Source organism: Odocoileus virginianus, chromosome 21 (assembly GCF_023699985.2).
Source record: "Odocoileus virginianus isolate 20LAN1187 ecotype Illinois chromosome 21, Ovbor_1.2, whole genome shotgun sequence".
NCBI lineage: Eukaryota > Metazoa > Chordata > Mammalia > Artiodactyla > Cervidae > Odocoileus > Odocoileus virginianus.
In genome coordinates this window covers 42,170,425-42,193,302 of record NC_069694.1, presented here as the reverse complement: position 1 = coordinate 42,193,302, position 22,878 = coordinate 42,170,425, and the positions used below count along the sequence as shown (strand labels likewise).

General features: G+C 42.2%; 1 protein-coding gene across 2 annotated transcripts; it reads left to right on the top strand.

Moving 5' to 3' along the window:
• Window positions 1–983: 983 nt before the first annotated feature.
• CYP2U1 (cytochrome P450 family 2 subfamily U member 1) lies at window positions 984–22,251 on the top strand. Of its 2 annotated transcripts, XM_020901956.2 has the most exons (5): window positions 984–1,573; window positions 12,390–13,025; window positions 15,697–15,858; window positions 17,651–17,818; window positions 18,807–22,251. In XM_020901956.2, exons 1-5 carry the CDS (start codon window positions 1,084–1,086, stop codon window positions 18,980–18,982), a joined length of 1,632 nt encoding a protein of 543 aa, XP_020757615.2. In that variant the 5' UTR covers window positions 984–1,083; the 3' UTR covers window positions 18,983–22,251. The 2 variants fall into 2 exon arrangements, with proteins under 2 accessions (XP_020757615.2, XP_070308339.1); XM_070452238.1 differs by lacking the exon at window positions 17,651–17,818.
• Window positions 22,252–22,878: the final 627 nt, after the last annotated feature.

The window sequence follows — 22,878 nt, the reverse complement described above, 5'->3', positions numbered from 1 at the left end:
ATACATGAATTTCAGGTGAACACAATTCATCCCATAATACTTCCTATCTGCATCACAGAAATAAGAGACTTACTTAGGAAGACAACATGAATGCAGTTATGTCCTGTGTAATGTCAGAGAAAAGGGAGGAGCCATAATTATGGAAAATTAAAGACAGACTTCGAAAGCATTACACAATTCTTAATATGTCAACTTCAGCATTTCTGGTTCGGTATCGTAGCGAGAACGATACTGTCACCCCTCCTCGCCCAATTTGCTTTTCATATTGTTAGCTACTTAAACCCTCCAAGCAAATTTCTGGATTAGGTCTCGTGCTTTATCTCGGCCACACGCTGAAAAGCACGCTGAGCTTTCACTTTCCGCACAAAAGAGATATTACCACTGTCTACCGCAAGTTCTAAGCGCTTTACTCCATCAGCCGCCCTCCCCCACCCTCTCACGACTATTCCCCACCCTTCCTTTCAGAGCGTTGGTCACCTACATCTACAAATTCTACACAGTGCATTTCCATCATCCTGCTATTTCTGGGTGGAGGAAAGGGTCATTTCTTTCTCCGAATCCCGATTTAGATAAAGCAGCAATCCTGTCTTTTTGCTGCAGGAGACGGGGCGAGGACCTCTCTCCCAGCTCAGGGTCAAAGTGCTAATATTTAGGCTGAGTCATATGAGCGGCCTATAGTCCTGGCACGGTTTAACCACGCAACTGACAATGGACACAGGAAGTCCGACAACCAATCAGAATGTAAATATTTGCGAGCATCTTTTTTTTCAGGGGTAGGTCATTGCCAAGTCCGACCCAGCGGAGGGGCACGACCCGGCTAGAGCAACCAACTCTCAGACCGCGCGGCTAGCCTGGGCCGCAGACCCCGGCAGCGCGGTCGCGAGCGCGTCCCCGTTTCCGCTCGGGCGCCGCTGATTGGACGGACAGGCAGTGGGCGCAGCCAATCCGGAGTGGCATCCGCGTCTCCTCCGCCCCCCCTGGGCGTCCCGGGGAGTTGACCCTGAGGCTGGGCACCAGTGTCGCGGAACAGGCTCCTGGGGTCTGCGGCAAGATCCCGGGGCTGCGGACACCGGCGCTCAGGCCATGGCCTCCCCCGGGCTTCCCCAGCCCCCCACCGAGGACGCGCCCTGGCCTCTGCGCCTCCTGCACGCGCCCCCGGGGCCGCTGCGGCTGGACCCCACGGGTGGCGCGCTACTGCTGCTCGTCCTCGCCGCGCTGCTGGGCTGGAGCTGGCTCTGGCGGTTCCCGGAGCGGGGCATCCCCCCCGGGCCCGCGCCCTGGCCCGTGGTGGGCAACTTCGGCTTCGTGCTGCTGCCGCCGTTTCTCCGAAGGAAGAGCTGGCCGTATCGCTGGGCGAGAAACGGAGAAATGAATACCTCGGGCCAGGGCGTGCAGTGGCTCCTGACCGACCTGAGCCGTGTGTACGGCAACATCTTTAGCTTCTTCATCGGCCACTACCTGGTGGTGGTCCTCAACGACTTCCACAGCGTGCGGGAGGCGCTAGTGCAGCAGGCCGAGGTCTTCAGCGACCGCCCGCGGGTGCCGCTCACCTCCATCCTGACCAAGGGGAAGGGTGAGCTGGGCCGCGCCTTGGGGGTCAGCCTGTGAACGCGCGGGTGGGGCTGCAGGTGCGCGGAGGCTGTGGGTCCTGGGCCCCTGCGGCCGCGCACCTGGCCCGCCCCACACCCGGAGGTGGAGGGAGGCGCGCCTACTCCCGGGGCCTTTGAGATCCCTTCCGTCCAGCTGTGATAGGCTCCAAAACTCCTTCCCAGAACAAGGCCTCACTCTTCAGGCTGTGTTCCCTACGAGAACCTTTGGCCTGGTTAAAAAGAGAGAGGGATGTTTACACCGTTGGCCTTCTGAGTGCAAGAATTTAATATGATTATTTTTCCCATAAGATAAAGGAGCCAATTGAAAAACCTAATACATAAGGTTAGAGCCTCTGTGATTCCTGCTTACGGAAGTCTAAGTTGGGCAGTTTTGAGGGTTGGTAAACACCTTATCTGCTGCTGTCGAATATCACAGTTGCCCTTTGTTTATCAGTGTTCCCTCTGTTGTATTGGCCGGCACGGGTACCAGACTGTTTTTCCATCTGTGCCAATCACGTCCTTAACTCAGGTGTTAATTTCAATCTCCTGACCCAGGGGTTGAACACCTTGTCTCTTGCATCTCCTGCACTGGCAGCCAGATACTTTACCACTGTGCCACCTGAAAGGAGGAGTCAATAACTGTTAAGTAAATGAACTACTGCTTCCCCTTCTTGGAATGTGGCATAAAGAGATTCAGGCTTTTTAGACCCTGATGAAGCCAGACTTTTGCATCAGGATTTTAAATGAATAGTAAAGATGACCTTAATATTTTAATGTTTAAAACATTAATTTTGATATTACTGAAAAACAAATTACACACTTCATAGCCCATACCTCACCCTCTCCACGTCTTCACACAGCCTGCTGCTTCTACCTGGAATTCTCTTCTGATCTCATGGCCACCTGGAGAACTGCCTGCTTTTCTTCTCTCTCTCTCTTTTTTTTTTAGTATGGTGAAGTACAGATAGCATAAAATTTACCATCTTAATCATTTTTAAGCATACAGTTCAGTGGCATTAAGTCAATAACATTGTTTGTGAAACCATCACTGCTACCTCCAGAACTGTCTTCATCTTTCAAAACTGGAACTTTATACCCATTAAACGAACACTAAACACCCGCTAAACATTAAAGTCTCTAACCTCTGGCAACCACCATTCTATTTTCCATCCTAGGTAATTTATTTAAGTGGAATCATGCAGTATTTATCCTTTTGTGACTGATATATTTCACCTCATATAATGTTTTAAGGTTCACCCATTTCGTGGCATGTGTGAGAATTTTCTTCCTTTTTAAGAGTCACAGCTGTTCCATTTAATGTTTTCACTGCATTTTGTTTATCCATTTCTCCTTGATGGAATATTGGGTACTTCTGTCTTTAGACTATTGTGAAAATTGCTGCTGTGAGCATGGTATATCTACAAATAACCACTCAAAGTCCTACTATCAGTTCTTTTGGGTGTAAATCCAGAAGTGGAATTGCTCGATCATAGGTAACTATGTTTAGTTTTTGAGTAACTGCCATACCATTTTCCGTAGCAGCTGCACCATTTTACGTTCCTACCGGCAGTAACCAGTTTCTCCACATCCTCACCAATACTTGTGCTCTGTTTTCCCATACCTGCTTAAATGTCTCCTCTCTGAGAATATGTTCTGTGACATACCTCTCTACCCTCCCAGCCAGAGGTGAGCTACTCTTTTCTCTGTGATACCATTGTTTTCATTTAAACTCTCATCCCATTCCCTACCTGTCAGTCAATAAGTCTTGTCAGTTCCTACTGCAGCAGATACATCCATGTGCTGTATCCATTCACTTTTCCCCATCTCCATCTTATCCAAGCTACAGTCAGTTCTCATCTCTTACTGCAGAAACCTCTTAACTAGCCTGCTTGCTTCTGCTCTGATCATTCATATATAAAACAATTAAAGAGATCTCTTAAAAAAAATATATGAATCAGAACAAATCATGTCACTCTGCCACTGAAACCAATTGCTTCCGATCCTGTTCTTGACCTACATGCCCTAAAGGATCTGGCGTCGTTTGCCTTTCAGACTTTACCTTTTTCTACTCTCCCTTCGCTTGTTCATTTCAAGTACAGTGTCTGCTCTGGACACCCTAAGCTGATTCCTGCAAGTTGGTGACTGCCTCAGGCTGCTGGGTTTTGTTATCCTTGGACCTGTTATCCTTTTTTACTTGGCTGACTCTTTCTCATCTCTTAGGTCAAATGTCACCTTTCACTCCTGTTTTAGACATTGTCCAATGTCATAACTTAATCTCATTCATATTTCACTAAACTCATTCATTTAAACATTTTGAAAGCATTTAGCCTATTACCAACCCCACCTGCCTCCAGAATGTGACCTCTGTGAGGGTAAAGATTTAGGTCATCTTCTTAACCACTGTACCCCCACTAATTGGCACACAGTAGGTAGTCAAGAAATGAATGAATGCATGCACCCAAGCACCTATTGTTGTACTTACCACATTGTATTGTCACTTTTGTTGCTTGCCTGTCTTTTCCTCCTGATTTTTTAAAGGTAAGAATTAGATTTTCTTCGTTGAGGTCCTTCTTGGTGGATGTATAGTTTGGTTAATAATCCATAATAAGGCAGTTTTTTTTAATTGGAAGATAATTGCTTTATAATGCTGTGCTGGTTTCTGCCATACATCACCGTGAATCAGTCACAGGTATACATATGTCCTCTCCCTCTTAAACCTCCTTCCCATTTCCCCCCTCATCCCACCCCTCTAGATTGTCACAGAGCACTGGGTTGAGCTCCATACGTCACCAGCAAATTCCCACCGGCTATCTCTTTTACATATGGTAATGTATATGTTTCCATGCTACTCTCTCAATTCACCCCACCCTCTCCCTCCCACACTGTGTCCCCAAGTCTGTTCTCTATGTCTGTGTCCCCATTGCTGCCCTGCAAATAGGTTCATCAGTACCATCTTTCTAGATTCCATCTTTCTAGATTCCAAATATACAATATTTGTCTTTCTCTTTCTGACTTACTTCACTCTGTACGATAGGCTCTGTCTCTTGGAGGAATTAATACTTTAAGTGAAGCACCAAATTATCCCGGGCTCTCAAGGCTTTCCTAAATAAGGAGGGATCTAATAACAAGCTGTGATTTGACTAATACTTAAAAACTGCTTTATTATATATAATAAGGCAGTTATTGTTATATGTAATATAATAGGCAGTTATTATACATAAATACATTGTAAGGCTGTTATTATTATACATAATAAGGTAGTTATATATAATAAGGTGGTTGTTATTACATATATAAGGCAGTTGTTATATATAACAAGGCAGTTTTTAAGTATCAGTTGGATCACAGCTTGTTATTAAATCCCTGCTTATTTAGGAAAGTCTTGGGTGCCCAGAATGATTTGCTTTAACTTAAAAGTGTTAATTCCCCCAAGACACAGCTACGTCTTCTCAGGTGATGCTGCTCTGGTGTTCTGGTGGACATATGTTGGGCAAATGTGCTGGAAGAAATTTCTGTTGTTAGTGAAGGTGATTGACAGGAGACGGTAAAGCAAGAACCATATGTAACAAGGGAAATGCTTATGGATTTTACTTGGAATAAACAGTAGGCCATCTGCATAGGGATATGTAGATAGGCAAGGAATCTTTTAATGGAATTGTTTCAAGGGCGAAGAATAAAATGGGAGAAGGTGAGTTTATCTCAAGATGCCCATCAAGGGACAAAGGAGCAGATGAGTTTTGGGTTGACTTCATAGATCTAGAAGTGGATGGCATGGTCAGCTTGCAGGTGATCGGCCACAGGAGTGAAAGGCTGAGAGACTCAGCTCAGCAAGACTTGAGGAGTGCCCAGGCAATCCTCTCTCCCTTTGGTGCTCAATCCCTTCAGTGTTGTTTCCAACGGCAACATTATACAATGTGAAATCGTCCAGAAGGAGGATGTGTAGGCTGTAAGAGAAGGTGATAGTAGGAACTGGAGACCAATAGTGTTATTAAATGTTTCTTACAAGATGTTTTTTTAAAGAATTTTGCTACTAAAGTTGGTGAGACTAGCAGAGAAGGAATGTTTCATGAACAGTGATGTGCTGGAAATTGTTCACTTAACACATTGTCAACGAATTCTAGCATGTAGGGAAGTTATTTATTTGAGTTTTTCAAATGATTGTGCTTAGACAAGTTGATGTTCTTTTTAAACATAAAAACTATAGTCAGCTAGATTGGCCGTAAAGATGTTCTGTATTAGCTATGCCCATCAAACCTACTGATCCATCTGATTCTGTTCCTGAGCAGGAATAGTTAATAAAGCTACAAAGTCAGGTTAAGAGGTACAAACTACTAGGTATGAAATAAATAAGCTACAAGTGTATATTGTACATCACAAGGAATATAGCCAATGTTTATAATAATGTTAAATGGAGTATAATTTTAAAATACAGAATCATCTTGTATACCTGAAACTAATTTTGTATACCTGAAATTAATATAATATTGTAGATCAACTCTACTTCAAATTTAAAAAGTTTATTAAGTCAGAGCCAAGGCTACCCAAGAAGTACTTTACTTACCAGAATGGCATAGTTTGAAAACCTCAAGGCAAAACTAATAAATGTAAATTGTTCCAAAGTGGTGTCACCATGGACTACCTGACTGAGACATTTGAGTCCTTCTCCAGCATTTTTCAGGTTATAACTAGAGAATAGAGGGTGTTAGAAGGGCTTTTCTCTCTAGCGGTGAAAATGGGAGAAGGGGCATCTCAGGGTAGCTCCTGATTCTTTGAGAAGGTGGTTCACGGTAAGAAAGAAGAAAGTCAGGCAGGCAGAAAGAGGTGAAAGTGGGTGTGGAGAGGAGTTCTGTGACATTTAGTCCTCTCTGAGGTGGTTATACCCACCTCTTTTTGCTTTTTGATTCCATCCACAGCCTACTTGGCCTTTTTGCCAAACTAACTTGAGGGTATATTTTGTCATTTCCAAACCAGAGTCCTGATTTTGCTTTGGAGTCATTTTTATTTTTCAGTGTTTTTTATCCTCCTTGAGGTGAAGTCTTTGTAGACAACCATTGTATATGTAAGAACGGAGATGTCAAAAAAAAAAAAAAAAAGAATGGAGTTGTCAGCAATTGGAAGATGTGCCTGAACCTCTTTCAAACACTCTCAAGACTCTAAGCCATTCTGGCTTCCCGACCAGGGTATTTTACAAGGTTTGAAACCCTGATGCCATTAATTCTGTCCATACCTCTCATCCCTGGCATTCTCAGACACTGTCTCCTTGATCACCCCTTACGTCTTGCACTTCATAGCTGTCAAAGTGTTAGTCGCTCAGTCGTGTCTGACTTTTGCAACCCCATGGACTATAGCCCCCCAGGCTCCTCTATCCCTGGCATTCTCCAGGTAAGAATACTGGAGTGGGTTGCCATTTCCTACTCCAGGAGATCTTACTAACCCAGGGATCAAACCCGGGTCTCCTGCATTTGAGGCAGATTCTTTACCATCTGAGCTATGGGGGAAGTCCTCATACCTGTTAAGTTGTTGTCAATGCCCAATGCCCAAGTACCTCTCTTGAGAGGGTTCCCTCCTTTTCCCTGCCTTATCTAAACTTGAATTTTTCCCTAAAGATAATCCAGCCCCTCTTTAACTTTCCCCATGTTCTTTATTTTTCTAAAATGTGCCTTCATGTACATCCTTATTTACAAATGAAGTATCACTCAGATGTCCTGAGAAGTACTGCTTTCACTCAGCTGACAGGGTGCTCTTTCCTCTGTCTACATTGAGACCTCAATAGCCTCCAACATACAACATTTAATACAATGTATCCCAACAGTGGAACATTCAGTATAGTCCAAAATACAGCGTTCAATCCTGTACAGTCCAACAATGCAACATTCAATACCATACATATGAATTATGCAACTTTAGTGCGACCCACCATACAACATTCAATATGCTATGCAACTTCAGTGGAGTTCAGTGTAAAACAGTATATTAGAGTTGTTGATTTATCCAGTTCCTCAAAAAACTGAAAGCATCTTGAGAACAGCAACTGTGTCTTTTAAATCCATGTGCCCTTAATAGATGGCACATAGGGGACTCTAAATAAATATTGGAAAAACTAACAGAGGGCATTTTGCTAGATAAAATGTTTCTAAAATCCAAATGTATGGATTTAAACATGAGTTTAAAGGTGAGAGTTTGAAAGATGATGAGTAGGTGACACAGACTGAGGACCTAACAAAAGAATCCAATCCCTTGAGAAATAGGACAGACCGGAGATGTCATATGTGACATCTTAAATTAGATGGTAGTTAAAGTTAGGATAAAATCCTGAAGTTAGAGTCAGAGACCATATGTTTCCAAGAAAAGGAAGGGAGCCCAATAACACAGCCTCTGAATGCTGACAGCAGCAAAAAGTTTGGGCATGGTTAAAGACAGGAAGTGTGACTAAGCTGTGGTTCCCTAGAAAATGGTTTATAGGGCTTTAGTAAACAAAGAGAATCTAGTTTCAGGAATAGTTAATGTATTTTTATTCCTTCTTTGTCTTGAAAATCACACATTACACCAGAGGGACTTTTCACAGAAGCACTTACTCCATGATGAAATGTACCACAACATCTGAAGACAAAAAACGGAGACAGGATTGGCAAATGACTTCAAAGAGTGGTGGGTGACCACCCTTAAGTTTCTACAGAGGGAGGTACTAATGGAGTGTGGTACAGTTCTTCCTAAGGAATCCCAGAAAGGCTCGGGAATCGGAAGTACCAGCGATGACAGGAGATAGGGATGAGCCAGACAGCTGGAAACAGCAACTGCTTGAAGTGCATATAAACCATAGTTAGACTAGTTCCTTATCACCACCACCTTCCCTGCAAAAAATAGAAAATAGATGCTTTTGAAGAACTTTGGATTTTAGTGACCTCTTGGTCAGCCAGTGATTTGAAGTAGGGAGGGGAATGAGGGCAGAGAGGTATGACCTTGTACCATGCAAGATGAAAATCTGCCACAATGAAGAGCCTGTGCGCTGCAACTCGAGAGTAGCCCCCACTTGCCGCAACTAGAGACAGCCGGAGTGCAGCAGCGAAGACCTAGCACAGCCCCAAAACTAAAGAAATAAAGAATAAGGAAGGCATTACATGATGATAAAAGGAACCCTTTTTTTTAACCAGGAAGATAAAATATTTCTAAATTTGAATGTAGCCGACAGTGTTGTCTGGCATATATTAATATATGTACCTGATATATGTACAACATAGATACATAAAATTTTTGTGCATTTTAATTATATATTTTAATTCTTAAAATATTTTTATATACAGATATATAGATAGACACATAACAAAAACTTACATAATTGTAAAAAGAAATTGACAAGTACCGTTAGAGCAAAATATTTTAACGTAAGTATTTGAATAGTTCAGAGATCAGGCAGATAAAAATTTGGTAAGGATAAAGAAGATTTGATTCTAACAGTTATCTAGCGTTCTTTGTTGGAACGGACCATACAGTGGCATGCTTAGTGTATTTATCACCTGTAGTGGATCATTTCTTAGTGCTCTCGTCCTTCATATGCAAAAAAGATTTAATGAGGTCATGGAGCAATATGCAAAAATCACTCTCTTTTCAGTTTCTTCTTTAGTTTCAAAATGACAATTTTAAAATGCTGAATTTCAATTGTATTGGATACATGTGTATGTATGGCTGAGTCCCTTTGGCTGTTCACCAGATTATCACAACATTGTTAATTGGCAATACTCCAATATAAAATTAAAAGTTTTTTAAAACTTTCAAAAAAAAGAGAACCTTATTGCTTATATAAAAATTCTTCCCTACTTTATTTGGAGATTTATTAAAATTGATCACATACTAGACTAAAAAGCTAGCCTCACTGATGTAAAAAATCAGCATAAGCCAGTTAACCTAGGTGGCAAAAGAGAATCATAATAGAACAAAAAGTTCATACTTCAAATGCACTGCAGACAATACTTGTGGACTGCAGCTAAAGCAGATCTCAAAGGCAACTGTAGAGCCTTGAAAAGTGAAAGTGTTAGCCTCTCAGTAGTGTCGGACTCTGCAACTCCATGGACTGTAGTCCAAGGCTCCTCTGTCTATGGGACTCTCCAGGCGAGAATACTGGAGTGGGTAGCCATTCCCCTCTCCAGGGGATCTTCCCAGCCCAGGGCTGTCTCCTGCATTGGCATGGAGATTGTTTACACTGAGCCGTCAGGGAAGCCCTTGTGGAACCTTCACTATCCTTTATCAGGATGAAGGCCTGAAAATTAGTGGGCTTCCCTGGTGGCTCAGTGATAAAGAATCTGCATGCCAATGCAGGAAACGTGGGTTTGATCACTGGGTCGGGAAGATCCCCTAGAGAAGGAAATGGCAATACACTCCAGTATTCTTGCCTGGGAAATCCCATGGACAGAGGAGACTGGTGGGCTACAGTCCATGGGGTCCCAAAGAGTTGGACACAACTTAGCAACTAAACAACAACAACAATATACAGTAAAGCAGACTAGAAAGGCTGTAAATGGAGCTGCCTTTGCATGATGGAGCAAATGCATGACGGAGGCAGTGTTGTAGATCAGTACAGAAAAGGAGAAGCTGTTCCATAAATGGTGCTTGATTATCAAAATAGGGGGTAAAGTGGATTCCCTCTTCACAACAAGTAGGAATACCTAACATAAGTATAAACTCCAGGTAGGCTATAGAGACTTAAATGTGAAAAAGCAAAATGTTTTAATTTTACAAGAAAATAGTTGTATTTATGAACCTGTGGTAGGAAGAGATTTTTAAACTAAGATACACAGCACAAGCCACTAAGAAAAGATTGATAAATGCAACTACCTTCATATTTAAAACTTTTTTATCAAGTAATAGCATGAAAACATGAAAAAAGCAATTCACGTGATGGAAGGCAATATCTGCTTTGCCTGTAGAATATATAAGAAGAAGAAAATTGCACAGTTTACAAGTACAAGTCACAGAATAGGAAACTTGGGCAATAGCCATATGAGAAGCTGCTCCAACTCACTGTAACAATCAGGGACATGCAAATAAAAATCAGATGAGATGCATTTCAGCCCTCTGATTGGCAAAAATAAAATGTTGATAACTGCCAAGTGATGGCAACTGTTTGACAAGAGATCGTTAATATACTTCTGGTAGGCACACTTTTGGGATCTTTTTCACTTTGGAGAGGAGTTTGGCAATATCTAGTCACATTGAAGGTGAACGTATTTTATGACACATCAGTGTACTCTTAGCAGTGTTTTCAAAATTCTGATGGAGGGGAAAGGTATAATTAATACATTTGTTAAAAGTCTTTAGAAATTTGTCTCTGATGTATCCTTTCCCAGGAAACTACTAGAGGATAGGCTTCAACAAAATACAGGAGGGAAAGAAGAAAAAGACATAGATTCCAGGGAAATGGGTTCAACACAGGAGGGTACAAAAAATTTCTACGCTGCGCTACAACGCTTCAGTTGTGTTCAGTTCTTTGCGACCCCATGCACTATAGCCCACCAGGCTCCTCTGTCCATGAGATTCTCCGGGCAAGAATACTGGAGTGGGTTGCCATGCCCTCCTTCAGGGGATCCTCCCAACCCAGTTATCAAACCCATGTCTCATTATGTCTCCTTCTTTGGCAGGCAGGTTCTTTTCCACTAGCCTCACCTGAGAAGCCCCTAAAAAAATTCTAGATGACCACAAATGGAGTCATAAAACACCTAAACAAAAGGCCTTGAAAGAATATCATATTTGAGCAGATGTGTGGAAGATTCCAGGAAGGAAAATGAACCTGATAAATCATTCAAAACGTTTGACCATATGACTGTTTTTTTAATTGAGAATCATTTTACATAGACAGACTTAACCACTGAGAGAGGTCTTTCTTTCATTCTCAGTTGTATTCACAGCATCCCAATGTCTGGTACATAGTAGGCATTCAGAAATATTTGTTAAGCATGTTCTTGAAGGTAGCAGGAATGAAGTAGATGAAAAATGGGAAGGAAGGAGGAAAGCTGGCTGAAACAATAAAGCACACCATGGAAAAGAGGAGGATTAAGTAAGTGACAGGAAGCAAGGAATGTTTGAGAACAATTTGATATAACATCTGAGAGCAATTCTGTTGGGTTTGATGGTGAAAGATGTAAAACATAAGTGAAAATCAAATAAGATGTAGTTGTGAATGTCCTAGAGTTCAGATGTTTTTAAATTAGGGCTGTTTGCAATAACAGACATTTTAGATTACTTGCCATTTCTTTGATCCAAGCTTTGATGAGCACTGTTCTAATTCAGTTGGGTCATTGATTTATTCAGCTAATACTTAACAAGCTCCTCTGTATGTAGCACTATGCCAGAAGTTTGGCTTTTAATGATGAGCAAACTCAGATATCGTCCCTGCCCTCATGTGCACTCTGTTACTGTGCTTCTGTTCAGAATGTTTAGAATATGGGTGTACCTAGCTTGAGATATTTTCTAAGTCTGGGTTCACTTTAAGAAAATAAGATCTTGAAATTTATGTAACTCTAGAAATCGAAACTTGTCTTCTCTTATTTCACCAGGAGTTATAATAACAAGCTTTTTAGCAAAGTTTTCTAATGAAATTAGGTGTGATTTTTGTTATTAGAAACATACACTATCTGGATAACTAAATTTTGCCAGTCGTTCTTCTTGGCTGGTGGTCGTTATCTGTACATATATGAGCTTTGCACAAGTGACTGGAGAAATATGAGTCCACTTCATGGTTGGCCCTCTTCAGTATTAATTGTCAAGCTTTGCTGTCTCTCACCTTCTTTCCTTGGTTTCCTTTTGCAGGGATTGTATTTGCACATTATGGTCCAGTCTGGAGACAACAGAGGAAGTTCTCTCATTCAACTCTTCGTCATTTTGGCTTGGGAAAGCTGAGCTTGGAGCCCAAGATCATTGAGGAGTTCAGATATGTGAAAGAGGAAATTCAGAAGCATGGAGAAGCCCCCTTCAATCCTTTCCCCATCGTCAACAACGCTGTCTCTAACATCATTTGCTCTTTGTGCTTTGGTCGGCGCTTTGATTACACCAACAGTGAATTTAAGAAAATGCTTCATTTTATGTCACGAGCATTAGAAATTTGTCTGAACACCCAGCTCCTCCTGGTCAACATATGCTCCTGGCTTTATTACCTTCCTTTTGGACCATTTAAGGAATTAAGACAGATTGAAAAGGATTTAACCATTTTCCTTAAAAAAATCATCAAAGACCATCGAGAGTCTTTGGATGTAGAGAACCCTCAGGACTTCATAGACATGTATCTTCTCCATGTGGAGGAGGAGAAGAAAAATAATAGTAATAGTGGTTTTGATGAAGATTACTTACTTTATATCATTGGCGATCTCTTCATTGCTGGCACTGATACCACAACTAACTCTTTGCTTTGGTGCCTCCTGTATATGTCACTGCACCCCAACATTCAAGGTAATAAACAGATGTTTCCTTTATTCATGGCAAAACCAGGATATTTAAATCAGGATCAACAACCTTGGTGATCCTGTGGCTCCTATTAATAAGCAATGTCTTCAGGCTGGAAAACAAAATGGAAGTGCTTGCATCTCATAGGGAATTGGTAAGGTGTTAACAATGAAACTCCAAGATTCTAGACAGTGGCTCTATGGTCACAGCTTGCATGCATCTGCTTTAAATCTCTACAGGTCTGGTTCTGTGTGAAATCTAGGATGAAGAAAGAACTTTAGAGAAGACTCTTTTAGAGTTGAAGAGTATCATAATCATCTGAACCCATCTATGTTTTTTGAAAATGAGACCAGAGGCCCAGAGTTCTGTGATTTTCACATGGTCACAGAGCTAGTTCCACCACATCAATACCAGTAGGTAGTGAATATCGGTGGAAGTTCACAGTGAAAGGACAGGGGGAAGAAGTGTATTCATTTTCCATTGCTCCTACAACAAATAACCACACACTTAGTGACTTAACACAAATTTGTTATATTAGAGTTCTGTACATTAGAAGTCTGACACTGTCTCAGTGGGCTAAAATCAAGACATTGGCAGGGCTGTGTGCCTTGCTGGACACTCTGGAGGAGAATCCATCTCCTTGCCATTTCTAGCTTCCTTGGCTGGGCCCCCTTGCTCCCATCTTTGAAGCCAGCAATCTTGTATCCCTCTGGCCATTTTTTTGTGGTCACATCTCCCTCTGACTCTAAACTCAAATGGGAAAAGTTCTCCAATTTTAAAACCCATGTAATTAGACTGGGCACGCCAAGAAAATCCAGCATCATCTCCCCAGCTCAAGGTCCTTCATTTAATCAAGGTCCCTTTACCATATAAGATAGCATATTCACAGGTTCTAAGGGATTATGGACATCTTGGGGGACCGTTTTCTGCCTACTATAGATGGGATTTTGCCTACCTACATTCATTAACTATTGATGAGTAGCAAATTATCCCAAAATTTAGCATCTTAAAAGAACCACCATTCATTATGTCACATAGTTTCTGAGGATCAAGAGTTTGGAGCAGCAGAGCCTGTGTGTTCTGCATAGAATTTCTTTTTTTTTTTTTTTTTTGTTTTGAGCCATTTGGTTTTATTTTTTTTTTTATTTTATTTTTTTTTTTTTATGGGTATAAACACATTTTTTTCCTGAAAGACTAAACAATACAGAATTTACAGTTATAATGCTTTTATAACCACTATTCACATTTCTTTTTCTAAGAGTTTATGAACCAGTTACTTAAATGTCAAGGAAAAAAAATAAGCCTTTTATATCTTAATCCGTAAAAAATAATCAATATCAGATAAATAGGGCACTTGTTGCATATTGATAAATATGTGATTTCTTTTTTTTTTTTTTTTTTTTATTTTAATTTTTATTAGTTGGAGGCTAATTACTTTACATCATTACAGTAGTTTTTGTTATACATTGATATGAATTAGCCATGGATTTACATGTATTCCCCATCCCAGTCCCCCCTCCCACCTCCCTCTCCACCCGATCCCTCTGGGTCTTCCCAGTGCACCAGGCCCGAGCACTTGTCTCATGTACCCAACCTGAGCTGGTTATCCGTTTCACCCTAGATAATACACATGTTTCAATGCTGTTCTCCTGAAACATCCCACCCTCGCCTTCTCCCAGAGTCCACAAGTCTGTTCCATACATCTGAGTCTCTTTTTCTGTTTTGCATATAGGGTTATCGTTACCATCTTTCTAAAGTCCATATATATGTGTTAGTATACTGTAATGGTCTTTATCTTTCTGGCTTACTTCGCTCTGTATAATGGGCTCCAGTTTCATCCATCTCATTAGAAGTGATTCAAATGAATTCTTTTTAATGGCTGAGTAATATTCCATGGTGTATATGTACCACAGCTTCCTCATCCATTCGTCTGCTGATGGGCATCTGGGTTGCTTCCATGTCCTGGCTATTATAAACAGTGCCTGCATAGAATTTCTTACAAAATTATCATCAAGATGTTGGCTGGGGTGACAAATACCTGTAGACTTGACTAGGACTGAAGGATCCTCTAGCAAGATTGTTCATCCACATGACAGCTGGTGGGCCTTACCCTTCAGACCTTGACTTGGCTGCCAGCTTCTCCCAGAATGAATGACCCGAGAGTGAGTGGTCCAGACAAAAGCCGTGGTGGTCAATTCTAACCCCAGCTCAGAATGGTCATACCATTACTTCTCCCTATTCTGTTGGTCACAGAGACCAGTTTGGTATCAAGTGGGAGGGGACGGCACAAAGGTGTGACCACCAAGAGGTGGGGTCACTGGAGGTCATGTTGAGCTGTCCCACGTTGTCACAGGTTTAGCTTAGAGAACTGGTTTAGAGAGCCAATTCAAAGTTGATATGAAAGAGCGATTCAGGCGGGTCCTGAATCCAATGCACCTTCCCCTGGGCCCCTCTATCTGCTCTGCCGCGCTCCGTTAAGAGTCCCAGGCTGGTGCAGTGTCCCTGGGACCAGCTGCCTTTACTGGGATAACCGACCGGTGCTTCGCTTCACGGAGGCTAAGTCAGGTTCTCCTGCCCACTTCCCAGCTGTGTGGGTGTGGTGATGGGAAGTGTGCGTGGGAGGGCAGTCTCTCCTGGCTTATCCTTTGGATTCTGCTTTCCTCTTGTTTTTGTACAGAAAAGGTTCATGAAGAAATTGCAAGGGTCATTGGTTCTGAACGCACCCCCTCCCTCACTGACAAGGCGCGGATGCCCTACACAGAAGCCACCATCATGGAGGTGCAGAGGCTGAGCACCGTCGTGCCGCTCTCCATCCCTCACATGACCTCAGAGAAAACAGGCGAGTCCAGGGCCCTTGAGGGGAGCCCAGCCCCTTCTCCCAGGGGACCTGAGGTGCGGGTGCGGCGGGGGTTTGGCACTGTCGTGGGTGATCAGATGTCCAGGGGATGCTGCAGCCTCACTGTACTGGCTGGCGTTCCAGCACTGCCTCTCTGGTAAACAGCTCTCCAGCCTTCAAAGCATGCTCAGCTACACTGGTCAGGCAAATTGTGCTGCCATTTAAGGTGGCTGTGTTGGCAGATACAATAATTAACAAAGGTCCCTCTCAGTCCTCCTGTTCTTGGCGGTCCGAAGAGCTAGCCTAAATTTGGAATTAAGGAGTTCTGCCGGGAGTTACCCTGCATCATTTTTTAACAGTTCTGCAACTGAAGCACAAATGGTGAAGGATTGGAAGAGCCCATCTGATTCTGAGGGCACACGTTTCAGCCTCTCACCCTCAGTCACATACAGGCGCTCAGACTCTGTAAAGGTCCTTCAATAGCCAGGGGTTGTCTTCTGCAGACAGCCTGTGATGAAATGGGCTTACATCTACTTATAAGACAATTGCAGGAGGCAGTCACTTATAAATGACATTGGATCACTCAACAGTTTCCTTGGTGGAAATTAGATACGAACTGTGTGTGGCATCTTTGGGGCATTGCTTAAAGCACATATGGTCTTGGCAGCTGGTAAGAGCCAGTGCTGATGTCCCACATATCCCTTTAGTTTACCTTCATTGCATTGTTGTGTGGACGTAAAAGACTCTCTGAGCTGTAAAATTACATATAAGAATTGTTGTTGTCTGAAGTGAAGTGAAGTGAAAGTCGCTCAGTCATGTCTGACTCTTTGTGACCCCATGGACTGTAACCTGCCAGGCTCCTGTCCATGGAATTCTACAGACAAGAATGGAGTTGGTAACTGTTCCCTTCTCCAGGGGATATTCCCGACCCAGGGATCACACACAGGTCTCCTGCATTGCAGGTGGATTCTTTACCATCTGAGTTTAGTTGCTAAGTTATGTCCGACTCTTGGTGACCCCATGGAGTGTGGCTGCCAGGCTCGTCTGTCCATGGGATTCTCCAGTCAAGAATACAGGACTGGGTTGCCATGCCCTCCTCCAGGGGATCTTCCCAACCCAGGGATCAAACCTTTGTCTCCTGCATTGGCAGGTGGGTTCTTTACCACTGAGCCACCAGGGAGGAATTTACAATTTACTTGAAATGCCACATGATTTCTATTTTAATGTTTCTCTTAATTATAATTTTTAATGGTTTGATTGAATTTATTAACTCAACATGCATCAGAGCAGCTCCTGTGCTCCGTCTTAGGCTGGGTCCAGGGACCATGTGGGGATGATGACAGTTAATAAGGTCTTTTCCCCTGCCCTCAAAGTACCTGAAAGTTTACTCTCAGAAGTTTGCTGCTGCTGCTGCTGCTAAGTCGCTTCAGTCATGTCCGACTCTGTGTGACCCCATAGACGCCAGTCCACCAGGCTCCCCCGTCCCTGGGATTCTCCAGGCAAGAACACTGGAGCGGGTTGCCATTTCCTTCTCCAATGCATGAAAGTGAAAAGTGGAAGTGAAGTCGCTCAGTCATGTCCGACTCTTAGCGACCCCATGGACTGCAGTCTACCAGGCTCCTCTGTCCATGGGATTTTCCAGGCAAGAGTACTGGAGTGGGTTACCATTGCTGTCTCCGTTCAGAAAGTTAAGAACCTAGATGTGTAACTAGCTCTTTTTTTTCACACAGTGATGTTTACCGGGAGCTATTAGTAAAAGCATGTTGAATGATTCTGTGGTTTTATTCTGTTTTAGTGCTCCAAGGGTATACCATTCCTAAAGGCACGATAATATTACCCAACCTATTGTCAGTACACAGAGACCCAGCCATCTGGGAGAAACCAAATGATTTCTACCCTGATCGATTTCTGGATGATCAAGGACAACTTATTAAAAAGAAAACGTTTATTCCTTTTGGCATAGGTCAGTTAAACTTTTATTTTCTTAATGGTATAATTAAGAAAGAAGTAGAACCAGAAGAATCTTTCATTATTTCATGATATTGTTTTAAAAATGTGTCTTTCTTGACAAGCCAATACATGAGAGAAATAATTTAGATAATGCATCTCCACTATGTTCAGTTCATATTTTAAAAAATGAAAGCAGTTCATTTTAAATTGTTAAATGTGACTAGACATCTTCCTTTTTGAGTTGTCCAGGTGATTGTTTAAGTCCCAGAGACCTATTGGAGCTAAGGGCAGCTTTCGACCTGCCTAAATGGTGGGTGAGAGGGTGAGATCTCTGTTCTCAGCAGTTTACTCTTTTAGGTTCCTAGATGAGGGCAAGGAGGCTTCTTTCTATAGAAAAGGAATGATCCAGAGATTCTCATGTGATGTCTCTTCTCTTCAATCTTCCAGCTAAGAGCAGGGAAAGAGATAAGTAGGTATGGAGGAGACGAGGTAGCCTGCCTTGTTGGCTCCGTCTCCAGTTTCTATCTAGGAGTTTCTATCTATCTAGTGAGTAGGAATTAGCTAAAATATGAACTTGGTAAAAATTCTGATCTACATAGACTCTGGGACGCCCTGGGTTATATGTAGCAATTTTATTTCAAACCTCTCTGTGTCTGCCTTTAAAACACTCAATTTAGAGTTTTCATATAAACGTATCCATTTTGAGGTAGGAAAAGGGGTGGTCTTGGGTTTTTTTTTTTTCCATTTATTTTTATTAGTTGGAGGCTAATTACTTTACATCATTGCAGTGGTTTTTGTCATACATTGAAATGAATTAGCCATGGATTTACATGTATTCCCCATCCCGGTGCCCCCCTCCCACCTCCCTCTCCACCCGATCCCTCTGGGTCTTCCCAGTGCACTAGGCCCGAGCACTTGTCTCATGCACCCAACCTGGGCTGGTGATCTGTTTCACCCTAGATAATATACTTGTAATCCCTTTTTTCTGGTCTCATTTTTAGGGAAGCGGGTGTGTATGGGAGAGCAGCTGGCAAAGATGGAGTTGTTCCTGATGTTCGTGAGCCTAATGCAGAGTTTCACGTTTGTTTTGCCTAAGGACTCAAAGCCAATCCTGACTGGGAAATATGGTCTAACTTTAGCCCCACATCCATTTAATATAATCATTTCAAAGAGATAAAGAACATCTCCATGAAGAGATGGTGCAGAGAATATAAATACACATCCTTCTAAACAGATTCTTCCTTCTGTAATTGACAGTGGATCTGGCAACTCTGAAGATCTAGGTTGGGCTCAGATCAGAGAGAGATTGGAAAGAGGGACTTGTGGGACTTTTCCTTTTTGGGGGGGGGCATTCCTCTGCAGGAAACTTCAGCCATTTCAATAATGCATGTGACTTGGGGGATGGTGACCAAAGTAGTGGATGGAGAAGCAGGGGATACAGATTTTTATATCCAGCAGGCTCCACCAGTGGGCATTTCATCTCATCTATCAGTGCCTCAGTCTTTCCCCACGGAAGGTGGAGGTAACAAAACCTGCCTTTTATCTTGGCATGCATGTGTGCATGCTAAGTCACTTCAGTTGTCTCTGACTCTGTGATCCTATGGACTGTAGCCCACCAGGCCCCTGTGTCCATGAGATTCTCCAGACAAGAATACTGGAATTGGTTGCCATTCCCTTCTCCAGTGGATCTCCCAGACCCATGGATCAAACCTGGGTCTCCTGCAGCTCCTGCATTGCAGGCAGATTCTTTATCACTGAGCTACTGCAGACACTCATCTCAGCTTGAACGATGGTCAGATGCCCCATGTCTTTTCTGACATCACTAAGATGTCTGGAGAACAAATTCGGGAGAAGGAAGACCTACCTGTTTAAGACCCATGGCAACATGAAAGTGGTATTCAGACTTTTAATACTTCATCAGAGAAGGATGTGGGCTTGAGTGACAATGAATTAGAACTTATCTTGGAGCAGAGCTTATGTCAGTTTTAGGGGACTTGTTATCATTACCCTTTTATGATTTTAGTTTTTACTTTTTGTAGACATAGGATGAAGAGAACCCTTGTTCGGTATGTTGAGGAATGGATATGGTCTGAATGTATATGTCTGCCTTCTACATGAAGAGTGAGCCTAGATGAAAAGGTGGCTTCATGGCAGGATTCCTTTCTGCTGTGTTTACCCACAAGGATGTAGCTCTAGCTTTTGACTTGAGCCCTGAATAGTGAGCTCAGGAATTTTGATACTGGGATTTATAAGGGAAGGATTCGAGCTGTACTGAATGTTCCTTTCCTGTTCTTCCTTCCTGCCACTAGACCTAACATATCTCATCCTTGAGGACTCGCAAAGACAGGAAGGCATTCTTTTGCTTATTAAGATAACTAAATTGTTTCTTAATAAATAAGCTCTTTCTGAAAGAGCAGTTCTCGAAAAAGGTAACGACCTCTTTCAGGAGGTGTCTGGAAATATGGGGTTGTGTTTTCAGTTATCACAATTATGGGGTGCTGCTGGCCTTTTTTGCTGCCGGGAAGCCAGGATGATAAATGTCTGAGCAGTCCTAGACAATGAAGAGCAGACCTGTCCATGGAGAACATGCTCCAAAAGTGGACAGGACTGTCCTTTATTCTCCCATTATACTCTGTATATAGAAGGAATCATGATACAGTTTGAGCAGCTGTACTTTTTGAGCCTTCCTCATTCTGGCACCATACTTTGTAGCTGATGAAGGTCAAGTTTAGAAAAGTTAAGGACTTCCTGTAGTTATTAATAAGAAGTACCACTGTTTGTCTCAAACCTACCAGTCTATAACAGGAGAGTTCTTCCTATACCACTTCTTAGTACCACCTCGACTAGATCCATTGCAGCCTATGTCTGCATTTTCAACATGGATAAATGAAATACAGGCCAATCTTTAGGTGCCTTGCACATTTTTTGTTATTTAAAAAAGAAAAACTAATGAATGAAATGCCTAGGCACTTAGAGTGAATGGAGAGTTTGTCGTGCGGATCTTGGATGGATTATGTGGATTACCCTGCATCGTGAGCAGGGCAGTTTGTTCCTCATTTGGGATTGCATATGCTTTGGAATTGTACTATTAACTTTGCAATAGCAAATGTATTACTCCTCGATTTATAAATACATTTTCAGTATTCCCTAAACAGTTTGCAGCTAATTTGAGAAAAAACTATTCTGTGAGGAAGCAGATGTTTATTAAACTTTAAAACATAATGCCTTAAACTGTAGCACTTAAAAACATCTGTTTATGGCAAATCACTGCAAAGACTGTTAGTGCTTTCCTATGTGTTGATGTTCTACGATTTTGTACTTCATGATTTACTTGAAGTGTAAAAAGAATAGTACTTTGTTTTATAAGTCTGCCTGATACCTACTTTTAGCCCTCATCATGAACATAATTTTTGATGTTTTTATTAAACTTTTCATTTTAACTGAGATAGTGTCACTTCTGGGTTTTGGGGGGTTTATTTCAGTTGCTAAGCAAAATTCTCTTTTACCAGATGTCAAGTTAGGAAGTGAAAGAGGGACAGACCTCCAGAAAGAGAGAGATGGCCACATATAAGCATGATCTCTAGGCAGAAGAATACTTCTTTTAAAATACGCTCTCTTTTACACAGTTACTCTCAGGGCTGTCTTAAAGCCCATGTTTCTTACTTCCCACATCAAAATCCAGCATGATTTGAAGGATGGATGAATCCTTCCCATGGTGGCAAAGTATCAAGTGCTTGTCTCGATTACACTTCTTAGCTCAGGAAGACGAATTTTTAAAATATCCCACCCTATGGATTTTTCCTCTAGATGAGCCCACTGCCAACCTTTTCCATGGCCCAGTCTTCCTCCTATAGGTTACAGCTCAGAGGTCACCTCCTCAGGCTCAGCTTCCACTAAAGTCCAATCTAAAGTGGCCTTTCCCGAGAACTCTGCTATAGACTGAATGTTTGTGTCCCTCACCAAGAATTCATTAGTTGAAATCTGATCCCCAGTGTGATGATATTTGGAGGTAGAATCTTTGGCAGGTGATTATGTCATGAGAATGGAGCCCTCATGAATGATGAGGGTCCTTATAAGAGCCCAAGAACTACCTGAGCCCTTCTGTTAAATCAGAACGGAGTGCAAAGACAGCCATCCACGAACCAGGAAGCAGGTTCTCACCCGACACTGAATCTGCAGATGCCTTGAGTTTGGACTTCTAGCCTCCAGGTGGCTCAGTGGTGAGGAATCTGCCTATCAATGTAGGAGATGCAGGTTTGATCCCTGGGTCAGGAAGATCCCCTAGAGAAGGAAATGGCAACCTACTTCAGCATTCTTGCCTGGGAAATCCCATGGATAGAGGACCCTGGTGGGCCACAGTCCACGGTGTCACAAGAGAGTCAGACACGACTTAGCGACTAAACTACAGCCTCCAGAACCACGAGAAATAAATTTATTTGTTAAGAATCTCAAGTCTATGGTGTTTTTGTTATACCATAAATGTATAAAATACTCCCTGATTTATCACCCACTTTATTTCCTCCAGAGACCTCCTCATTATTTACAGTTACCCTGTTTATTAAAACCCTCAGTTTCCATCATCTCTTCCACCTCTGGCCAGAGGACCATTGATGCAAAAGTTTTCAATTTTGATGAAGTCCAATCAGTCTATTTTTTCTTTTGTTGCCTGTGTCTTCAGTGTCATATCTAAGAAATCATGGCCAAATCCAATGTCATGAGGCTTTTCCCCTGTTTTCTTCTAAGGGTTTTATAATTTTAGCTTTTATGTGTAGGTCTTTGATCCATTTTGAATTGATTTTTGTATATGGTGTAAGGTAAGGGTCTAACTCTTGTGCGTGTGGATAACAATTTTCCCAACACTATTTATTGAAAAGGCTGTCTTCTCCAATTAATGATCTTGATACTTTTGTCCAAAATTGTTTGACTATATACACAAGGATTTATTTCTTGGTGGATACTTTTTTTTTCTTTCTTTCATTGTCTTTTTATTTTGGCTGCACAGCGAAGCATGCAGGATCCTAATTTCCTGACCAGCCATGGAACCTGCATCCACTGCATTGGAAGTGTGGGGTC

Excerpts from the sequence above, each read along its gene's own strand:
- CYP2U1 (XM_020901956.2), top strand. The coding sequence starts at position 1,084 with ATGGCCTCCCCCGGGCTTCCCCAGCCCCCCACCGAGGACGCGCCCTGG. Across the intron at positions 1,574-12,389 it reads CATCCTGACCAAGGGGAAGG|GGATTGTATTTGCACATTAT; the intron begins GTGAGCTGGGCC and ends TTCCTTTTGCAG. Across the intron at positions 13,026-15,696 it reads ACTGCACCCCAACATTCAAG|AAAAGGTTCATGAAGAAATT; the intron begins GTAATAAACAGA and ends GTTTTTGTACAG.